The sequence below is a fragment of the Amblyomma mixtum genome, chromosome 9 (genome assembly GCF_055824585.1).
Source record: "Amblyomma mixtum isolate Tamu chromosome 9, ASM5582458v1, whole genome shotgun sequence".
NCBI lineage: Eukaryota > Metazoa > Arthropoda > Arachnida > Ixodida > Ixodidae > Amblyomma > Amblyomma mixtum.
In genome coordinates this window covers 76,285,963-76,309,256 of record NC_143020.1, presented here as the reverse complement: position 1 = coordinate 76,309,256, position 23,294 = coordinate 76,285,963, and the positions used below count along the sequence as shown (strand labels likewise).

The following is a 23,294-nucleotide window of genomic DNA, read 5'->3' as shown; positions in this document are numbered from 1 at the left end:
GCCGACTATTCTGTCATGTGCCTGGCCCTTGCCGTACAACTGAAGAAAATATTGACGGGGTGGTCGGGGCCTAGCATTCGCACTGCTGGGGGTCACCTGATTATCCCTGCCGGCAGGTGCACAGCCCGTGTCGATATCCGTGGTTTTGTGTACGTCGGCGAGTTTGTAGTCCTCCGTGAGTGTTCGAGGGACTTGATCCTCGGTCTTGACTTTCTCCACACGAACGGTGCTGTCATTGACCTCCACGAATCACGGGTCACGTTCTCGACGAAACGGGCCGTGGCACGCACTGACACCGACGATTCACGGTTCACTGCTCTGCGACTTGTTGACGACGACGTAATGGTGCCACCCCGGTCCAGTGTGCTAGTTCTCGTGAGGAATGATTTATTCCACGACTACGAAGGTGTCGCTGATAGCCACGTACCCCTGCTGCTCGAGAAAGGAGTAGCCATCGCTCGCGGGCTCGTCCAACTACAAGACGGTTGTGCTAGTGTGCTCCTTACAAATTTTGCCAACGAGTTGCAGCACCTCGCCAAGGGCACGGCTGTCGCCTTCCTGCATGACTTCGCTGTGCGCCCTGGAGACAAGCCCTGAAGACCAGGCCCCACCATGCCCTGTCCTTCCGTCCGTCAGAATCAATTCCGATTTGGCGCCTGAGCAGAAGGCTCTTCTCTCGGCGCTTCTAACCGACTTCGCGGGTTGTTTTGCCACAAGCTCCAGGGTCGGTCGTACGCCTGTCGCAAAGCATCGCATTATCACCGACGAGACTACACCACCCGTATGCCAGCGCCCATACCGCGTTTCTTCGACGGAACGCGAAGCCATTAAAAGGCAAGTGGACGAAATGCTCGCCGACGATGTCATTCAACCGTCGACAAGTCCGTGGGCGTCACCGGTAGTCCTCGTGAAAAAGAAAGACAACACCCTGAGATTTTGTGTCGATTACCGCAAACTGAACAACGTGACGAAAAAGGACGTTTACCCGCTCCCCAGGATTGATGATGCACTCGACAGACTACGTGATGCCAGGTTCTTTTCCTCCTTGGATCTCAAAAGCGGCTACTGGCAGATAGAGGTGGACGAGCGAGACCGCGAGAAAACTGCTTTTGTGACGCCTGATGGTCTATACGAATTTAAGGTGCTCCCGTTTGGACTATGCTCAGCGCCGGCCACTTTCCAACGCATGATGGACACTGTCTTGTCTGGGCTCAAGTGGCAGACGTGCCTCGTATACCTGGACGATGTCGTCATTTTCTCGCCCACCTTCGAGCAACACTTGGAGCGGCTGCGCACAGTGCTCCGGGCGCTCCAATGTGCGCAACTTACGATCAAGCCCGAGAAATGCTATTTCGGTTTTGAGGAGCTTCGTTTCCTCGGCCATGTTGTCAGCGCGCGCGGTGTTCTCCCAGATCCCGACAAGACCGCTGCTGTCTCCAGTTTCCCGCGTCCCACTGACAAAAAGACCCTTCGCCGTTTTTTGGGACTGTGCTCTTACTATCGACGATTCGTCCAAGATTTTTCCAAAATAGCTGAACCCTTAACAGCACTGACCAGAGACGACACACCCTTCTTGTGGGGAAGCGACCAAGAGGATGCTTTCGTGGAGCTCCGCCACCGCCTGCAACGTCCACCGATACTCGCCCATTTCGATGACGCCGCAGCAACTGACATACACACTGATGCTAGCAACGTAGGCCTTGGGGCGGTCCTGGTACAGTGGCAGGATGACGCCGAACGAGTCATCGCATACGCAAGCCGTACACTTTCGCGCTCGGAATGCAACTATTCAACGACTGAGAAAGAATGTCTTGCGGTAGTCTGGGCCATCAGTAAGTTCCGCCCATACCTATACGGAAGACCATTTCGCGTTGTCAGTGATCACCACTCGTTATGCTGGCTGGCCAGCCTCAAAGATCCATCTGGGCGGTTGGCGAGGTGGAGCCTCCGTTTGCAGGAGTACGACGTAACGGTCGTGTACAAGTCGGGGCGGAAGCACCAAGATGCGGATTGTTTATCACGCGCGCCAGTGGACCTTGCTTCCCCGGAAATCACTGAAGACTTCTCTTTCCTTGGTGCTGTTAGCGCAACCGATATGGCGCAGTTTCAAAGGGAAGACCCAGAGTTAGCGCCGCTCATCGCGTACCTGGAAGGCTGCGATGGTCCCCGCATTCCTCGTGTTTTTCTTCGTGGACTCAAATCCTTCACTCTGCAGAACGGCGTCCTCTACAAGCGCAACTTTGAGAGCAACACTGCAACATTTCTGCTCGTAGTCCCGTCCGAGTTGCGACCTGATATCTTGAGCGCTTGCCACGACGAACCATCTGCCGGCCACCTGGGGGTCAGTCGTACCTTAGCGAGGATTCGGCAGAGGTACTACTGGCCAAGATTACTTCCATCAGTGCGGACATACGTCAAAACCTGTCGCGACTGCCAGCGCCGTAAGTCTCCTCCCTTCAAACCCGCAGGATTTCTTCATCCCATAGCGCCTCCGAAGACGCCTTTCCAACAAGTGGGAATGGAGCTACTCGGCCCTTTCCCGAAGTCATCCACTGGAAAACGTTGGATTGCTGTCGCGACGGATTATTTGACGCGGTACGCTGAGACAACGGCGCTTGCAAACGGAACTACTGTCGAAGTGGCTACGTTTTTTGTACACAACATCGTGCTGCGTCATGGCGCTCCTGCGGTTATCATTACTGACCGTGGAGCTGCTTTCACAGCCCGCTTGACTCAGGCCGTCCTAGATCTGACCCACACCAGCCATAGGCGTACAACAGCGTACCACCCACAGACAAATGGTTTGGTAGAGCGCCTTAACAGAACCCTGGCCGACATGCTCTCCATGTATGTGGATGTGGAGCATAAAACATGGGACCAAATTCTCCCATACGTAACGTTCGCTTACAATACGGCCCTGCAAGAGACAACGCGGCTCACGCCCTTCCAGCTTGTCTTCGGTCGTCCAGTTGTTACTTCTTTGGATGCCATGTTACCCGTCGACCCTCAGTGTGACCTAGAGCCAGATCTTGACGTCGCCACTTTCGTTCAGCGGGCTGAAGAAGCACGTCAACTGGCCAGGCAGCGAATACACCGTCAACAGCACGCCGACGCTGACCGCTACAATCTCGGACGGCGATTTGTTACGTACGAACCAGGCGACCATGTGTGGGTTTGGACACCAGTTCGTCGCCGTGGGTTGTCGGAAAAATTACTGCGCCGATACTTCGGACCTTACCGAGTTCTCCGCCGCATTAACGACGTGACGTACGAAGTTTCACCGGCAACCCCAGGCCGCCCTTCGCGCAGACCACCGCATCCGGATGTTGTGCACGTCGTTCGTATGAAGCCGTACCACGACCGTCCTGCTGATTGTACTTGACGCTGAGTGCCGCCGGTTGTGTGTCGTGATAGCTGTGTCTCACTTTCCGTGTCTAACCCATTTTCCCCTCTGTGAAAGCGGCCCGCATCGAGGCGATGCTGCAGGGGAGGGAGCAATGATACAGCTCAGAAGTGGACGAAGAAGAAGTGCTTCGCCATCTCGCTGGTGACGAGGAAGAAGAAGTGGTTCGTCTTCTTGCTGGTGACCGCTCGGCAGACTGGAGCAGTTCTTGTGTCTCTGTGTGCTGTGTAATATTCGTGACAATATTAATCAGGGTGGATATTTGGGCGAGTTGGTTGCTCATGATGAAAAACTGTAGCGCTCGAGACGAGGCCACAACGCATGTGTTGTCGTCTTCGTTGTGTCCTCGTCTCGAGCGCTACAGTTTTTCATACTGATATTTAGCATGAAATGCTTTTAGCTCCCGTTGTCGGCAGTGTGGTGACGTCACGCCGAGACGTCATCCGGGCTCTGAAACGAGAACATCCGGGCACCGTACGAGACGAGATTTAACGAGACTCTCTAAGCCCTCCTACGCGACCGGCATGCAAGCGCCGGTTGGTCTCCAAACGAGTCACAAAAAATAACTGCTGCCAGTGCCTTCTCAATGTTTATCAAGATATCAGTCGAGCTGTCGTTTGATAATGCACGGAATTATAATTTCCGATTTCTAATAACGCGTGCAAAAAGCACATACATGCCACAATATTTAAGCATGAAATGCTTTACGGTGCGGTTCGGGTGTCGAGCGCGATGACAGACAATTACTGCTCCATTTCCTGTCCTCAAAAAACGTTGCGTTCAAAGGGCAAGGCATCGCGCCGAACGGGTGGTGGCGTTCCTACCTTCCTGTAAGGTGCGGCTCGGGTGTCCACCGAGATGGCAGAGAATTACTGCGTAATTTCCTTTCCTCAAAAAGCGTTGCGTTCAAAGGACGAGGCATCACGCCGAACGGGTGGTGGCGTTCCGCGGACTGCCTGGCAGCGCTACAACACGCTGTCGCGTTCCACTCCTAAAGGCGAAGCTTAAGCGTCATTAATTAGCAGTTTATTAGTATTTAGTCATTAATCAGTCATTACACACTAAGCAGTAATTTTTCATTACTTCGTCATGAATTATGTGTGACGTAATCCAGTGGTAACATCACCAGTGTCACATACGCAAAGTGGTGCTGAAAACGCTTTCGCCTCTACGCACTTCGGACAGTTTCGAACACGCTGCATATACATTCTTGTCAGGCCTGCGTCTCGTCGTGTCCGCGCGCACTTCGCATTATGCCCGTAAACATTTCATGCTTACTCTACTCTCGGTTACGGGAGAGGCTTCGTTTTTAGAGCGCAGCTCTTTGGCGTCCGTTCCTGGGTTTCGCGTCGTCGTCGGCGTTGTCGTCGGCCTCGTAACCAGCTCCGCCCCCCTTTCATCCCCCCAGCGCTAGCAGCGACCGACTGATACCGCTGGATGCCGCTGACGCCGCTAGAGAGTCAAGATAACGTGACTGCATAGAACACCGTCGCCGCCATGCAGAAAGAGGAGGAAAGGGTCCCCCCCCCCTGTTCTTGTGTGGCGGATAGGGTGCTCTTCAGTTGCCGACGCGCCGGTTATTTCACGTAGGCCCCGGCACGTCGACGAATACGTGACCACCTTCCCACGGCTAGACCTGGTTCTTAGCGCTGCGGAAGCGAGGGTATCATATTGTTTGTGTCGGCATCGGCGGCGTTGTCCCTGAAACCAACTCCGCAGCTGGGGTTGACTCACTATCGGCGTCAGCGGCATCAGTCAGTCGCTGCTATCTCTTCCCTCCTCCCTTTATCGTGTTGTCCGCTTGCTGTGCGCGCTTCTGCCCCCATCGTTTGCCACTGGGTGTACACGCCGCCCCCCTCCCCCCTCTTCCTGCGAAAAATAAAAAAAAAATTCTGTGATAGCGCATACATGTGTTGCTCGATTTCTTTGCCTCAATCTATCGAAAAGGTGAAACAGCTTATTTGCTGCGCTCAAATTTCGCATTAGGAAGTAACGTAATCGTCGGTAATTTTTTTTAAAGCATGAAATGCTTTTAGCCCCCGTTGTCCGCAGTGTGGTGACGTCACGCCGAAACCGAAAGCCATCATCCGGGCACTGAATTCTACTCATCCGGGCTCTGAAACGAGAACATGCGGGCACCGTACGAGACTTAACGAGACTTGAGACTCTGTAAGCCCTCCTACGCGACCGGCATGCAAGCGCCGGTTGGTCTCCAAAGGAGTCACAAAAAATAACTGCTGCCAGTATCTTCTCAATGTTTATCAAGATATCAGTCGCTGTGCTTTTGATAATGCACGGAATTATAATTTCCGACGTTGTCATACGTGATTTCGTAGGGGTTTCGCGCATCGAAGCAAAGCCGCGCAGGCGCACAGGGGCCCGGGGGAGAAGCGCTGCGTTCAAAGGGCAAGGCATCGCGCCGAACGGGTGGTGGCGTTCCTCCCTTCCATTACGGTGTGGTTCGGGTGTCCACCGGGATTGGCAGAGAATTACTGCGCTATTTCCTTTCCTCAAAAAACCTTGCGTTCAAATGGCAAGGCATCGCGCTGAACTGGTGGTGGCGTTCCTCCCTTCCTGTACGGTGCGGTTCGGGTGTCCACCGAGATGACATTAGGCCCGTAAACATTTCATGCTTACTCTACTCTCGGTTACGGGAGAGGCAGAGATTTTTATGCGAAGCATACTACTTTAGCTACCACTTCAGCCCTTCACCGTGGTTATGCGCCTCCAAATCACGTGATACATGACGTCACACCATGTGACACGATGACGTCACGACAGTAGAGAAACGGGGGCCTACCTCGCGCCGTCGCTGTGGTTGTGCGCCTCCAAATCACGCGATACATGACGTCACACCACGTGACACGATGACGTCACGACAGTGGGGAAACGGGGGCCCACCTCGCGCCGTCGCTGTGGTTGTGCTCCTCCAAACTACGCGACACGATGATGCTTCGCATTCTCCAGGCTTAACCAAGTTAAGCCTCAGCCATTTTTTTTATCAAACCTCTCACCGTCAATCCATCGAATTGCTTCTAAAACTGCCCACGAAACGCTCTTGCTTCAAATGTATGTCGGGTGTCATTAATACTCTAATTTTCTAATTTTCTAACTAATTTTCTGCCCTCCCCGGCTTCATTTCCCTTCCCTTGAATTATCGCCGTGGTGGGTCAGTAGCTAGGGCGCTCGGCTGCTGACCCGAAAGACGCGGGTTCGATCCCGAATTTCATAAGGAGCCGAAATTCTAGAGGCCTGTGCACTGTGCGAGGTCATGTTTGTTAAAGAACCTGAGGTGAACGAAATTTCCGGAGGCCTTCACTACGGCTTTTGTCATAGCCTGAGACGCTGTGGGGCGTTAAATCCCCATAAACAATAATCCTTCATTATTGTTTCGCTGCACTTTCCTTAAACAGAAGTTAACATTCTTCATTAGCCTCCACGTTTCTGTCACAGAAGTACCGGTGTGACACAGCTGTTAAATCCTTTTCTCTGGAGGGATTTTGGTAAACTGCCATTCATGATCTGAGAGAACCGGCCAAATGCTCTCCACACCATCATTATTATTCTAGCTAATTCAATCTCGTGATCTTAATATGCAGTTACTACCTGCCGTAAGTAGAGGTGTTGCCCTACCACTAGCAGCATCTCGCTACCAATTGCAAACTGCTGCTCCCATCAGAGACTATTCAACATTACTGTGGTTTTCTGCATAGTTATCTTTAGACCCAACGTTCTGCTCTGCCTGTCTAACTATTTGATCACGTTTAGTAGTTCCTCTCCTGAGTGACTTAGTAAGGCAATGTCATCAGGGAATCGGAGGTTGTCAGGTATTCTCTACTAACTCTTATACCCAACTGCTCCCAATCCAGGCGCCTGCTCTGAGTACCTCCTGGAAACAGGCGGTGAATAGCATTGGCAAGATTGTGTCTTTTTTACTTTAGGATCAATGGCTTTTACTGGGAAATCGTAGCGAGTGTGAGATTCCTTTCGGCGCCATTTTTATATGATTTTATGTCGACTGGGAAACGGAACAAACTGTACCGTGCTTTGTGCGATAGTTTCCCGGTGCCCTTGTACAGGGCTTTGTGCAGCGGAGGCCCAGGCAGAGATGTTTTAAAGAGGGTTAAAAAAATGCAGGTGCCGCCAGGAACAAAAAAATTTTTTTTTAAACTTCACACCGGAACCTTGCAGATTAAAAATTTTAGAGGGAAAGGAATTATTCTTACCCAGGGGATCTCACTGTTTAATTTGCAGAAAGCCGGAAACAATAGACCACGTTTTTTTTACACAGTTGGGAAGGGGATTATTTTTGGGATGGGTTGCAGCGAACCCTGAATAAAGAATTACCGCGAGACGTGTATGGCGTCCGGTACTTATCTGAAGAAAATGAGGGTAGGGTACAGTTTTACTTAATGCTCATCCGCCATGCCAGCTCGATGGTTTGGAATGAACAATAGGGCGTCTAGTGAATACGGTATCTTCGTTCACTCCCATCTTCCTCCCTTCCCTTACGGCGAGGCTCAGGTGTCCACCGATATATGCGATACAGATACATTTCATTACCTCAAGAACCAATTTACCGACAACCAAGGCGTACAGCGGAACGCGCGATGGCGTTATGTGGACTCCGTGGTAGCGTTGCAAGACGCTTTCACGTTCCACTCTTACAGGCGATGCTTAAAATTTTAACCACACATCACTGACACAAGCAGCAATACCGCGCTTAAGGCTTTTGCCTGGCCGCACTTTAGGTATAGTGCCTAGAATATACTGGCTAGTGTGCTGAGCGCGGGCGGCGCGGTGGCACCCGAGGTGATGCCTGCCGCGGCGGCCGCATAGCGGCGCTGTGGTGCGAGAGGGTGTCGGGTGAGCGCGCGCGTCGGGGCGAGCCGGTTTCTCGCACGCGTCGCGCCGCTGAGGGTTGGAAAGGGCTAACCAAACCAAACGCTGACCAAAAGTAAGCACACGCGAGGGGTTGATGGAATTCAAACTAAAAAAAAAAACACGTTTCACAAAACGCACAATTCGGTTTAATAGAATGGATGCAGCGTGTTTATTCAAAGGGGTAGTGCGAGTTGGGGTAATGCTTTTTGGCCAACAGAAAGTACGAAAAAGCGCGTATTCAATTGCAGTGGCAACAGACAGACACTGTCGCAGATTGCCAGCAACAGACAGACACTGTGTAGGCTTCACCTGCACAAATTAACTTTGAGTGTGATAGAGTAGCACAATTTATATTTGCCACAGCGGCAGGCTATCAAACTTACAGCTTTTGACTGTATTAGTACGGAAACAGATAAAACACAACGCTATTATGAATACATTGCAGCCTATAATTTATATAAATTTTGAAAGTTCAAGTAAAGAGAACTTGTTACAATTACGGCTGAACGTGTCCATGCTTTTGGTCTTTTCGCTTAGTCTCAAAAACCTTCGTGTTCAGACCAAAGCCACCCATAAATCATTGCAGATATTTTTGCAAGCATTTTCGCCCAGGCAAAATCATAATGTTCTGCTTCCGAGGGTGCTCGTAGAGCTTTGGGCTCCGCATCCTCATTAGCAAACATTCCACAATCCAGGCATCGTCATAGGGCATGCCTCTCAGAGACTTTCGTCTTGCGCCCAGGAAACAAGCTCTCACAGCTAACTGCTGCTTCTTCGGGGGTGACTGCATTTTTGCCTCGAGTGCTTCTTCGCTCAGTGCTTTGTTTTGTTCCTTCATTTGCGCCACATGACGCTGAGCATTGGCCAGGCTTTTCTTTGTCTTTCTCAAAGCACGAGAAAAATTCTAGAATTTTTTTTTGTCACTGCAAGGATCTTTCGTCTTTTATATTCTGCGCATGTTGTTCTGCGAAAGCTTCCGTAAATATTTGTAGTGCAAGCATGATCTCCTTTACCATCGGTGGTCAGCAAGCATTTCTCTTCAAAGTACACACTTCTGTATGAAGTGTGCTTGCCTGCAACAGGAATCATGCCACATCCATTACAGAGGCCACGCAGAGCCATTTCTTTGATTAATGTCTCTGCCTCATGGCGGGCTGTAAGCACGCGCTTTTCCTTTTCTCTTCCTCGGAAGTAAATTGTGGCAATTACAGAACTGTGCTCACGCAAAGGTTTTCCAAAAGTCACCATTCTTTCGATAAATAGTTTCGAAAAGTCACTAGCTTCGGTTTCGCAACAGGCATAAGTTAAAGCGACATTAGGCGCAGCAGGCAACTTCATCCATGTCACCGGAATCAGAATTCCATCGAACGGGTGCCGAACATTACTTGGGCACGGACACTGCAGTATCGCTTCTCTATCACACATCGGTCCTGTAGCAATGTCTGTCTGCTCGGAATCGGAACGGTTCTGGAGTTCATCTGATGCGCCTCCATGAGCGACGCAATGAGAGTCAACCCGCGTATCATCACAGTCGACTGCAGAACACAACTCGGGATCCACAAGCTCGACATTTCGCTTCCGTTTAGGTGCCGGTCCTTGGTCGCAAATGTTTCGCACCTTCCTTTTCATCGTGTTTTTCGGCACAAGAGGAGGTGGATAATTTTCGAATACTGTAGGAACAGCATCGGGCTTCAGGCGTGGCTTCACTCGGGCGAGTTCGTTCACGACGCCGTTCACCGTAATCTTAACAGATCTTTCGATGCATTCGTTCTGGAAATGTTTTTCGCATACGATAGCCTTCGGTGTCAGCCTTCTGTCTGCCCTCTTGATCTTATTTTCCCATTCAGCAAGCCGTGCTGGCTCCGCCGGTGCAGTGAACAAAGACACAACCGCTTCGACACAACGGAACAATACACGTCCTCTCTTTGCATTACCGCTTAGCCTTCAACATTTCAGGACGTTCTTGCTCACGTTTCGCGTCTTACAGCTTCACAATCCAAGAGATGATGCTTGTCAAACATTGATTTCACGAGAGCAATCGCGCGAGGCTGCGGTATCGGCGCGACAGCAGACGACAGGAGTTCGGCGGCTTTCGCGCACCCTCCCGACCGGCAGCGCCCCTTGCGTCCTCTCCGCGCAGTCATCGCGGCGGGGGCCTCGCCCTCCCGTACGAAACGCGCGCGCTGCGCACACTAGCCAGTATATTCTAGGCACTATACTTTATGTCAACAAAGGGCCCCCCTGAATTTTTTTTCTTGTTTCCAGCCTCGCATGCAAGTCATGAGGAACCGAAAGAAATGGAAACGAAAAGCGAACAGAAGAGTCTCCCGCACTTGGCGCATGAGGAAGAGAGCGGATCACAAAAGGCGCCGAAGGCACAGGAGCTGAGTCAGCCGCAGCAGCCGCCGCCGCAGCAGCACCAGCAAGCAGAGGCGCAGCAACACGGCGCAGAGCTCCGAGAGCAGCGGCAGAAGCCTGAGCGACCGGGTCAGCCCAAGCAGAGAGCGGATGGTCATATCGGTGAGTGACAAGAGCGCCTGCTCGTGCGCTTGAAATGACTGCTATAAGTTAGGACTCAACAATCACTTCAATAATTTTTATTAACTGATTTAGGTATTTATTATTCATTCCTTTTCAAAGTCTTAGGTTCCCTGATCTACTCATCAATTGGCTTTGGTTTTGCTTATGACAGCGGAATATGAGACCCGCCTTAGTGGAATGTTCTTTGGGCTAATCTTCTAGGCTGACATCAGCAGCATTTCAACATCTGTCAGCTTAAAATCTCCCACTCTAGCTACTTCAACCTTCTCGCTAATTACCCAAGTGATGTATTGCACGACCTAGAATCCCACTGGAAAGTTGCTTTCTTGGTCCTGTACACAATATTGTACGCTTGCTGTCTTCCTATCAAAGTGATTTATGTAGTTCGCAAATTTCTTCCGGCCATCTCTAATTCTCTCCTTACCTCCTTCATACAACTATCGTTTCCCGCTCGGATGTTCGCGTCTACGAGGCCATGGGCATGCAGCCTGTGCTGTCGGAACATGTCCCACTTTCTTTCCACATCTTCCTGTCAAGCCGACCGTTTCGGTGACTGTGTTGTCCCTTGATGTCCGTCTTCTCAGTTCAGTTACCTCTTCGATGAAACATTACACCAACTTCGCGTTTTTTCTCATTTCAATTTCATCTGTATACCTTTCCCATTTACTTGCTGCTAAAGTCAATGAGTTGCTGAGAGCCCAGTAATTTTATTAAGATTCCCGCTATTTTTTATGACTCGTTCTTCAATGTCCGCCACTTACTACTTGGTCAAAAAGGTTGTGTAACCAGGTTGCAAAAAACTGTCCCATTTGCTTTGCCCATTAGTGGTAAATCAGTTTGTGTTGGTTCCTATGGTTTCCCTCTACCTTTATTTTCTGTAAATGTTTGATCAACCTCTTCGGTGACAATGCTGCATTGTCGATTTCCAGATTCATTCGTTGTTCTCACGTCACATTTCTTTTCTCTCTTAACTAGAACGTCGCTATGTTGATCGAATTGTACAGTAGCAATGTCCCGTTAGTGTCAGGGTACACACAAAGATTTTCAATGTGGTCTTTGATATCAACTTTCTGAATAATGTTCTGGTTATTTTAGAGTTCCATTCTTCGGCAACTGTCTCTGCTTTCCGCGTCGTCATCAGTGCCGTCGTCAACATGACACGCCACCTCCCAACATGCTACCTGACAGGTGACATGTTGGCAGGTAGTAGCCGAGCGAAACACTACTACCACGGCAGGAGTGGTGGAATAGAGACCCGGAAGGTGGCGGCCACGGGAAGATTCCAGAGGTTGTCTAGCAGCGTACTACGCCCCTTGCCATTGGTGGGAGGGGACCTGTGAAGAGCTGCCCTTAAACTTCGCATTACGGACTATTGTAATCGTCAGTCAATTTTCTGAACACATCTATGTACTTACTTATATAGCTGACCAACTTTTCGTTATTTCATTGAATCCATTTCCACAAATAAACTACCTCTGTTCATGTGCTCTTTCTCGCAGCTGTGCAATGCGTCCATAAACATTCTTACAGGCTTAACTAAGGGCGCCAATTTGGGAATTTGTCTGACAAGTACGCCAATTCCTCCGCACGTTCGTTATTCAGTATTTCTGTTTCACCCTTCCCAAATATATTTTTTTTCTAATTGACGACTGTTTTTCCTCGAAAGCATAGAAACTAATTCTTTTTTAGCCGGATCTTTCAGCTGGGCCCATTTACACTGGTTTCTACTACCTTGCATGTTGATGTTGCTGACCGTAAACTTTTCACCTTTCCGTTTCCTCCTTTTTTTCTGTGCTCGAGTAAAGTTGTTCACCGGCCTTTATACGCCATCCCCTGCGGGGACTTTCTTCCCTTGATTACTGATTCAACCTTTGTCAGCTTCTGCGACCAACCAAAAAAAAAGCCATTTCAAATATAGTCGTACTGCTCTTTTTCGAAAGTGCTGCGAAGAGGATTCCTGCCAGCCAAAGAAAGCCGTGCACACAAGGGAGAACAACACTGGACTAGGGCTGTACTTAAAACTGAACTTTTTATTGAACACAAATCGCTCACTCATTGTGGGATCGTAGCCTGTGTGAATGAACGTTTCAGCAAGGGCCGAACAAAAATAGGCGCCGTAGTGTGCGCAATCCTGCATGGCATTTTAGCAGATATCCCACGAAATGTACCAAACGTTTTGCGGATGTTTCTGTTCTCGGCCGTGGAAAAACACGAAAGGCACGTGAAACCTTTCTGGCCTTCCACGTAACGACACATTGCGATGCTTGTATCAACTGCCGCTTTCTAGCAAACGAAATTTTTTTTAATGACTTGGCGTAGGCAAACTGCCCTGGCTGGGCGCATGCGTGACTGTTTTTTGAGCGATCTCTATTCAAGTAAAATTTGATTTTTTAGTCAAGCCATTCTCCTGCGAGATGCTCCCTTTTGTGCACGCCTCTTTCTGGCTTTCAAAAATCCTATCCAGCATGTCATGCCAACAAGCCCGCCACTCAGTGTTGCTTAAGGGCTTCGAAGCTCCGAAGAAGCACCAGCGACATGCTGTTGTCAGCCCAGCCTGCCTCCTGACTATTTTTCTCCGTGACCCACGCTCGCTACAAGACAATTTTTCAGCGAAAATCACTCAGTATGACCAGAGCATTCGTCATTGCATGTACTATCAGAACTGAAAGATTACGGAATGCGAAGTTTGCGGGAAAAAAATTATTTTGGTGCATTCATGTAATGCAATCTCCTGAAATATGTCGAGATGTGAAGCAAAGTGCATGCTCCCTCTTCTGGTGACACTTCCACATGACTGGGTTGTGAGGCTGAGCTAAAAAATGCTTCTTTGCAAGAGATCGATTTCCCAAAACTTTGATCCTGATCGTAAATGTTATAAACCACAGCACAGCTTATAATTGTCCCACAAATGTTTCCTCTTAACCCCTCCGTGCTGGCTCAGTGGCATTAGCGTTCAGCTGCTAATCTCAGTTCGGGTGATCGTATCCCGTCTGCAGCCACCGCATTTCGAAGACGGAGGAATAAAAAACCACCAATGCTTGAAATTTCCGGAGCCCTCCACTAGGGTGTCTCTCATAGCTTTAGTCGCTTTGGGACGTTAAGCCCCATTAACCAAGCAACCAATGTACTGTGCAATCAGGTACACATAAAGAACCCCAGTTATTGTATTTATTCCGAAGCCTTGCTGTACGTCCTCCCTCATATCCATATGTAGCTCTTTCACTTCTAGCCCCACATCCTATACCGATACTATTACCTTGTTTTCAGGCCCTGTGCCACCCGCAGCTCATTCCTCCCGTCACACAAGTCCGGAGACCGTAATGACGGCGTTCGTCTTAATCACCGGAGCCATCATTTTTGGGGTTGTGCTGGCCACAACTTCGTCCACGAAGAAAAATACATGCGACCAGCCAGCCTGCCGCGAGGTAAGGAGTGGCCGGTCTATTTACAGTAGTGTTCGCTTGAAGACACCAGATTCATTAGAGCTCATGCATTACATTGTTCAGCGGAAAGCATAGTTGACAACGTTGCACCAGCTTACGCCAGAGGCCTTCAACAAGCCTAGTGTTACTCTATGGAGTTCGCTTCCAGAAGTCATGGTTACTAGTCTAGTCCAAGAAAGAGGCCGACGTTGTCGTGTCCCTCTATCCAGCGTAAGCGCCTTTCTGCCGCTGAGAGCCATGTATTTTCTGAGCCACTTGACCGACTCTGCACATTCGTCGCGTATCTTTGTTCATATTGAAAGTCTTGCAGTGCCTCAGGAGTCAGAACGCAAGATGTCAGTCATTGAGTCGCACTTATGGAGGCTTTGAAAAACAGTGATTCCGACTTGTTGCTTTCATTGTGCTTATTTTTTCTGGTGCTGCTAATAGAGAAAACCTGAGCTCAGGAAAAACGCTTCCGGAAATTTTACCGATAAACATGCCGACAGCTTATCAATAGCCAAGCTAAGAAACGATGCAACAAAAGGAAATGAGCGCAGTATTTTCAACCGCATCGGCGCTTTAGGCCGCGCACGGTAACTCATGTACGGTTAGCTCACCGCTAACAGTGGAATGGACAATGGACTGGCAGCCAGCCACCTAAATTCACAAGGGGGGGGGGGGGGGGCGGGGGAGAGGGGTGTGCTGTCAAGATTTAGCTGTCGTTTATAATACCGCCTTCCTCCGCGGAGCGGCGCACTGTCTGCGAGTTTTTCTGGCCGTGCTCATGCTTGTCCTTCAAACACTAATTTTTACTGAGCCCGCGCGATTTCACAGGTACCCCAGTTCTGGCGATACTTTTCGGCTTGGCGATTATGTTTCTCTGAAAAAAAGAACGAAAAATGGAAAAGCAGGCATGTCGCAAAAGGCACTCATAATTGTTCTCTAGGCACGCGCTTTACCTGACTGGTTTAAAAAAACGGTATAATGTACCCATACTTCAGACGACTCGGATGAGACAAGTCTTTCAATGTGAAGTGCTCTACTTCTGTCAGAGGCTTCTGAGAAGCTGTACCATGATAACCCTTTCCGGCCCATAAGCAAACTAAACACGGAGTTCTAATTTATTCATTCAATTATTGCTCTTTAGCGTTGTCCAAGTCAGTATCCAGCATCAAAACATCAGAAAACTATATCTTAGAATGGAAGGATAAATACTCCAAATGCAGGGGTTGGTCTTCAGTATTAAAACCGGCCCTGCACTAAAGACCATAGGTACATGACATTTCAGGAAAGCAAGGATTTGTTATGAAGTAATGAAAAACAGTTCCCTTTACACACGTAGATGGCACACTTCTTGAAGCGTACAAGGGCCCTTGAGCGCTATCCGAGAAATCAAGTATGCGCCCTTTCTATGAATCCATGAGAGGTTCCTTTTAGGTGTTTTCTCTAACTAGCTTGGCATATTTATTTTCTGAACGCTCAGAAAGATGTCCCTCATGTAATGCCCCATAACCGGGGCCTTTGAGGTAATAAATAAATAAAGATGTGGATTGTGTGTGAAAATGGTAAATTTTTCTCTTATGGTCTTCATTATTTTTTGTATGCACCCACATATTTCTGTGGGCTGTGAAAGGCACTGTCCTTGGCGCAGGCCAACCTCCTTTCACACAGGAAATGGCTTTTTTTTCTGCCCCTTTTATCTGAAGAGACCTGGGAGAATTTGACAACCAAATAAGTATTCGCGCTGAATCCACCCTCAAATCCACGGATTCTGAGTAAGCTGCTGACTGGACATTACGAAGGCTGATGACAATGCTACGAGTACACTGAAAGAAGCATTTAAGAGAAAAATTTTAATAATAATCAAACAGATCTCTGGGAATGGCCCTCAGCAAGTGGCAATTATGGTCGGTAGGGGCGACGACTACTTTCCATTGCTCCTGCTAGTCATAACGCAGACTGTTCCACAAAGCACCTAACGTCTTGTGGTCGCGCTATAAGCAAGACGGGCATATTAAGCATACAGCTCAAACCCTAGTATTAGAGTGCAAGACACACATTTTTCGTTCAGTGACGATGGCCGGTGTTCTGTCTTTGTGAAATACTCCCATGAGTCTTCTTTTTTGCCAGCGTACTTCACATACTTTTTCGGCAGGCGGATTATAAAAGTGCACCTTCCGCTCAGTCTTATATCCAGCCTCAGAACCGTGGGCAGACGCCCAATGCTGCGTGTACTAGATTTTGCAGATTTTGCTTGCACGAGGAGATTTACGCGCGGTTTCCTTGACGTGTTGTTTCGGCCCTGGTATCCAGTTGCTGGACTACATGGACGCCATCGTGGACAAAAGCGTGAAGCCATGCCACGACTTCTACCGGCATGTCTGCGGCCGATGGATCGGGAACGCATCGCTTCCAGATCCTCTCGCCTCGTCCTTCATGGCGGAGGTACTGCTCAACTACACCGCCAGGAGGCACCGGGAGATGGTGGCGCGGCAGGCACTGGCGGAGCCCGCCGACTCTGTGTCCCGCTACTACAACAACTGCGTCACTTATCTGGGCGTGTCAAGGACCATCAACGAAATAGTCGACAAGGTCTTGGAGGTAAGAGAAGGCATACAGGGCTGGGAACGTGCACGGGAGGGTGGGGTCTTGAGGGCAGATTTTATAAAGCAGGCAAAAAGTGAGTTCGAGAAAGAATTCGGTCAGATCTTCTCTGCTCAAAATAGTCAGGTACATAATCTCCTTTCTTCCTCGCTCCTCTACCATTTCTGCAGCTCTTACCGATTGTTCAGGCGTCAGCAGTATTGCCGGTCACTTACGGTGCAGACAGCGCCTCTTTTTTCTCGTCACCGAAGGGCAATATTGCTTGCCTATATCTAATTTACTGTCACTATTTCTAATATCTCTCTACGCCACAACAGAGTATTTCTTCTATGTTCAATTATTTTCCAACGAAGACCAAGCAGCAACGTAAAAAGTTACAGCAGCCTATGAATTTTCTGAGGACATATTCTGCTTCAGAGTGGCTCGTATAAATGCACCTGAGCATTGAGATGCAATCTACGCTCAATACTACGGCTCTTAAACGTTGATGTACTTCATCACTAATGCATTCTTAAATTTTTTGAATATCAAGTAAGGAATTAGGAACAGGCATATTTTAACGATTTCGGATTTTAAAAAGTCGTCGCACATTCTCGGTATCACACACTAAAACCGAGATTAACGCTGCACTATGCGCGAGATGCGAAATCTCAACTAACCTTTTCTGTGTGCGCACCGCCAGTTTCTCTGAAATTGGTGTTCTTTCTCCCACTGCGGAAATAGTTAACCGCATTTTCAGCCTCATGTAAGAAGACACGCCCGCACCCACGATTGTTACAATGTTCCCTGATTCAAGGACGCTGGAAACCGAGGCGGCGGCTCTGGCATGAAGAAAGTCCGTTCAGGGAGAACGTACGTGTATTCGTGGGCCCAAAGGACGCCTCCTTATTACTTTCCAGCAATTAGATCGCTCTACTTCGGCAAAATAAGATCTCCGCACATCGAGAAGGAGGAGGAGGAGCAGGAAAAAGCTTGATTTCAGGACCGCGCAAATGCCACATATCCAAACCGACTCTAATAAGCAGTTTTTTGCGTTTATATTTTTTTCTAAACGATACCGAAGCATGCTAATGCTGTTTTTATTAGTAACTGAAACACCATTTTTCCGCAGGTGGCCGGCACAAAGCTAGAATCATGGCTCAAGATGTCTTCCGAAGAGACATTCTTCAAGCTGGTACAGCTTTCCTTTCTGTACCGGCTAAACGCTCTTTTCATGGTAACTGCCGGAATTCAAGACAACAAGACACACCTAGCAATAGACAGATGGAAATCCTTCAAACAGCGATTGCCTAAAACGGATAAAAGCGACCAAGGTAACAGTTACCTTATCTCCGTGCTTAAAGCCATCGGAAACGAAAGCATCAGCGACGCCGTCGCCGCACAATGCCGCTCTCTTGATGACGGTATCGGGCTCAACGAGACGCTGCGGCGCACGCAGCGCTCCCCTTTGGCGCCTACATCTGCAGCCGAATGCACAGAGTTCCCGCCTGGCAAGTGGATTCAAGGGACGAACGCCCAGGAGAAACTGCAGCTGCCCCCTGACACGCACGTCCTCGCGAGAGATTTCAAAGCTACATGCAGTGACATCAAGTCCGTCCTTCTCCACAAGACAACGCAAGTGAGGACCGTATATACTCTTGCACTGCTGGCAGTCGATTTCCTTAAGCTCGACTTCATGCTCAGCACCCAGTCGAAGCAGCTGGAGGAAAAGGTCGTGCAGAAGATTTGCCACCAGGACACGATGACCACATTCAAACGCCTCTGGCTTCCGGCACTGTCCAGGGTACTTTCTATCTCAACGGACACTGCCGACGCAATCAGTGGCTACTTCACTACCTTGAAGATGATGATTGAGGAAGCCGGAGTCAGATATCCGAAATGGATGAACACGAAAGATCGAATCGCAGCGCTGACCAAAGCGAAAGAGATGCGCATAACGACATTCAGCAATGGCACCCTTTCCAAAGAAGACCTGGAGAACAGCCGGTTCCAACAGAGTTTGAAAATGAGCGGCAACGACTGGATATCAAACAAGGCCACAGTGCTGAGAAGAACGAAGGTCCCCGATGACGTGGATGAGGACTCAATGATGGCTGATGATGATGAGTACTTGGAGACCGTGGAGGTACAGCTGCTTGCAGATGCGACGACAAACACCGTAGTCGTCCCGCATATGTTCGCCGTGCCTCCGGTCGTTTTCCCGGACGTATCTGCAGGCACCTACGCCAACCTCGCGATGTTTGGTTTCCATATCGCCCGGAAGGTGATGTCGCTCCTGCTCGGGATGCGAGGGGTCTCGCCTTGGTTGAACGACACTGCCAGCTACTACGCGGCAGCGCAGAGCTGCTACGCCAACTATTCTGGCGCCTTCCATGGCTCGTTGGGGGACGCGGAGTTTGACGAGGCCGTCGGAGCTGCCTTAGCTTTGCGAGCCGTCCTTCAGGTCGGAATGTTGGTTGCGAAGACTGCCCCCGCAAGCGAAGCCCCATTGTTTTCAATGGAGCTGTTCTTCCGACGCGCCTGTCTTTCTCTCTGCGCCGGCGGAAGGACGCGTGCGGATTTCAATTCTCTCGACCAGGACACTGCTTGGGCCGCATGCACGCTTGCAGTGTCGACCATGGAGGCCTTTCACCGCACGTTCGGCTGTAAAGGGGACGATCAAATGGCGGCACCATGGCGCTGCAAAATTTAGTCTTCCGTTGCGTTGAGTGCAATAAAACAGCCGCCATATATATGTACCTGTACGCCCGCACCTGAATGAGGAAGGTGTCTAATTTCTACTATTCTGTTTTATTGCGAAAGCAATACTACTTGCACTTTCACGCCTTTGCCGTGCCGCGGCGGTGACCACCATTGACCTCCATCTGACCTTGATTGCATTAGATTGGATTAGATTAGACTGGATTGGATTGGATGGGCCTGGATTGGATTGTATTCGATTAGATTAGATTAGATTACATTACATTGGATTCGATTGGATTGTATTGCATTGGATAGGAGTGGATGGGTTGGGATTGGATTCGATTAGTTTGGATTCGATTGGATTCGATTTTATAACCGATGCATCACCACACGTCTAACCACAAGCACCACCACCAGCTACACTACCAACTGTACCATGGCGTAGGTACGGATATTGCTTTCGCAATTACCGGGCTTATCCAAACTAAGCCACAGCGAATTTTTTTCCATAGCCCTCCAGAAGTGTTTTTGAACCTAGGCCAGTAAGACGAACTATTCGTGGTGAAAGGAACGGACATACCCTGCCTCTAAGTTCCCGACCGCGCCACACTGCATGCTACTGCCACTGGACGATGCACCGGCGAAGTGCGCCTGTCACAACACCTAGAGTGCATCCTCAGGTGGCACAAGCGTGCAGTACTGCTCGGTCCGGGACTTGTAGGATGTGACGTACTTATCTTCCAAACAGTACCTGTGCGTTCCAGCATTTCTAAAGTTCTTCGGTATTCAACCAACCCATACGCGGTTCGCTAAAATATAAAAATTCTCCGCCTTGAGATTCTTTCCTTTGCTTTAGTGCGTGAAACCTTGGTGGGCTCGAAACGCAGCTTCAGCGTTCACTTTATGATGAATGACAAAGATTAATGGCCATGCGGTGTGCTGTTTGTGCGCGTTAATTAACGCTATGTGGTCAGACCTTATCTGGAGACCTTTATTAAGGCGTTACTTGTTGCTTATGTATAGGTTCGGAACATTAAAGCCCACTTGTCAGGCCATTCCTTTCCTTCCTGCACGTGATTCTTCTACATACTAACCGGGCCTTTGATAAAACGTTACAGCACAACGTCCAGGTGTATGCTTCGAGTGGCACTGTGCATTTTCAAACAGAAGGTTCAGGTCCTGCATGACATACCCTGCATGTGGGGAGGGGGGGACTTCAAGGGACAATTTTGAAGCCTGCGGTGGTTCTTATTGGTCAAGGCTGCGTGACATAAGTTAGGTTGAGGACACCACCGGTAGGGAAACGAGCGTTTTAACGACGCTTGGCTTGCGAACACCCGGAGAATGACGCCGTAGTCCCTTCCTATAGGGTTCTCTATGGCCACCAGTGTGGCAACACGCCATTTTGCTGGAGTCTGCCTACTGTCCCGATCTTCATGTGTTTGTTCCTGTCCTCCACGCAGTTTCCAGATTGCGTAAAAGGACACTTGGCGTCGTTAACTAGTGGCCGCGGGCTCCAAGCGATATCCTAGCGTGAGTACATACGCTTCTGTGTAGGTTGTAGCTGAGTGATTATGCGCGTGATGCTTTATCGAAGAAAGCAGACAGCCGCATACACTAAACACGAACCTACTGAAAGCCAGGATGCAGAGCATAAAATCGCTTCTCCTGCAGCGGGTTCCCTTCTTCGAACAAACTTAAATCCTCCAGAAAGTAAAAAAATAATTTCTGCCTGAAAGAGGTTTTTCCCGGGCTCAATGACAATAGTTCCTCCAAGGAATTGGTACTGGGTGGGAGAATGTTTTCATGCCCAAAGGCAGGTTTTGAAAGCAGTCACCGGGAATTAATTTTAGAGCAATTTATAATTTATTGAGAAAATTAGAGCTTTTCTTGAACAAGCTGCAGCTGGGAGCCTTTGAGCAAGAGCCGAGGTGATACTATGCAAAAATTTTATTACAGTGCATGTTACAGTAACACAGTATAGTAATACATTTCCCACACTCAGGGGGATGAAGGGAGAATAAATCATGGTGTAGATGTCGCGTGAGGCATCAGGCAACATAATAGAGGCAGTTAACTAGCACAGGACACGGACACTGCACTTTACGGCGAGAGCGGCCCTGCGACCAAGGGCTGCAGCATAAGTATTAATGGTATATAAGAAGCTTGGGACATCCACGGAGCCAGGCCGCTTTACACGCATTCACGCACTGCCACTCCCGACACACACAGCAGTCACATCCCACCCCGGAGCTGAAAGACCATCACTGTGGCTATACCTGAATACACCAACCACCAGCAGCAAAAAGGAATGGCTCTGTAGAAATCCCTCTCATAACTATTGCCGGATAACAAAATGATCTTTAATAAAAATATATTTCCACTTAGTAGTCACTGATGCAGCATTGCCTATTGCAGAACCTATTCGTATACTGATACGCCTCGAAATAAATTTACCTGAGTGAAGGAAAACTAGAAAATATATTGTGTGAAGTTAAAAAAAAATCCAACACAATCGCAAAAAATGGCTGAGGCTTAACTTGGTTAAGCCTGGAGAATGCGAAGCATCATCGTGTCGCGTAATTTGGAGGCGCACAACCACAGCGACGGCGCGAGGTGGGCCCCCGTTTCTCCACTGTCGTGACGTCATCGTGTCACGTGGTGTGACGTCATGTAGCACGTGATTTGTAGGCGCACAACCACAGCGACGGTGCGAGGTGGGCCTCCGTTTCTCTACTGCCGTGACGTCATCGTGTCACGTGGTGTGACGTCATGTATCACGTGATTTGGAGGCGCACAACCACAGCGACGGCGCGAGGTGGGCCCCCGTTTCTATACTGTCGTGACGTCATCGTGTCACGTGGTGTGACGTCATGTATCACGTGATTTGGAGGCGCATAACCACGGTGAAGGGCTGAAGTGGTAGCTAAAGTAGTATGCTTCGCATAAAATTTCCAAGACATGATCAAAAGCATTAAACACTGTCGCTGAGGACGCATGCAAAAACGGCTAATACACTACTAGGGCGACTGTCGCCACCGAGAGGAAATCATGGAAGCAGTTCAAACATTAGCCGGAGCTGGTCATGCTTTGTATATCCGCAAACGACCAATTTGGTTAGGTTGAATGACAGATTGAGGTGGTAGCATGGATCGTTTGACTGCGAAGGCTTCTCCATAGAGCTCGAATCTGAAAACTCTCTCACTTCTAGTGCAAGTTCACTGCGTCCATCTGGGTGTAAGACAGTCATCTTAATCTTTTGCCGGAAAGGCCACTGAACAGCGTCGTCCATTTCACCCCTGTGTAACTGAATCCCAACGTGTAGTGCGGCAATGTCACCGGTTTGAATGATACAGAAAGCAGGTGTCAGGCAGTAGCCACGTAGATAAACTAGCTGCTTAGCGTACTGTAGAAAGCCAGCCTTGCGCGCAGTCTCTAAAAGGGCTTTTACACCTCTTACAGTAAGCAGGTGACAAAACACACCTAAATCAGGTGGCCTTTGAGACGGGTAGGGTGTTTGCAACATTGTCTGAGCACTTCTTTTTCCTTGCTTTTTGGTTTCTCCAGTTCCCAGCGTAATTCGTGCTAGAAGTTTGCGGTTCTCACTGGAGACACTTGTCCACCGAGATAAAACTTCTTCAACTAACCTGCTTGCATTCTCCGAGAGCTCACGAAATAGATCAAGTTTTGAAACTAGACATTCTTTTGCCTTCTCAGCAGCCACGCTGTCGTCCCGCATGCCTTGAGTCAAGCTG

The 23,294-nt window shown here is 49.2% G+C and overlaps 1 protein-coding gene and 1 pseudogene across 1 annotated transcript; one reads left to right on the top strand and one right to left on the bottom strand.

Annotated features, from left to right (window-relative positions):
* The window catches only part of LOC149329775 (uncharacterized), an 80,607-nt pseudogene that overhangs the window by 36,113 nt on the left and 21,200 nt on the right, over positions 1-23,294 (bottom strand).
* LOC149329776 (uncharacterized) lies at positions 14,245-19,549 on the top strand. Its single transcript, XM_089559625.1, has 3 exons — positions 14,245-14,253; positions 16,567-16,854; positions 17,969-19,549. Exons 2-3 carry the CDS (start codon positions 16,579-16,581, stop codon positions 19,547-19,549), a joined length of 1,857 nt encoding a protein of 618 aa, XP_089415751.1. The 5' UTR covers positions 14,245-14,253; positions 16,567-16,578.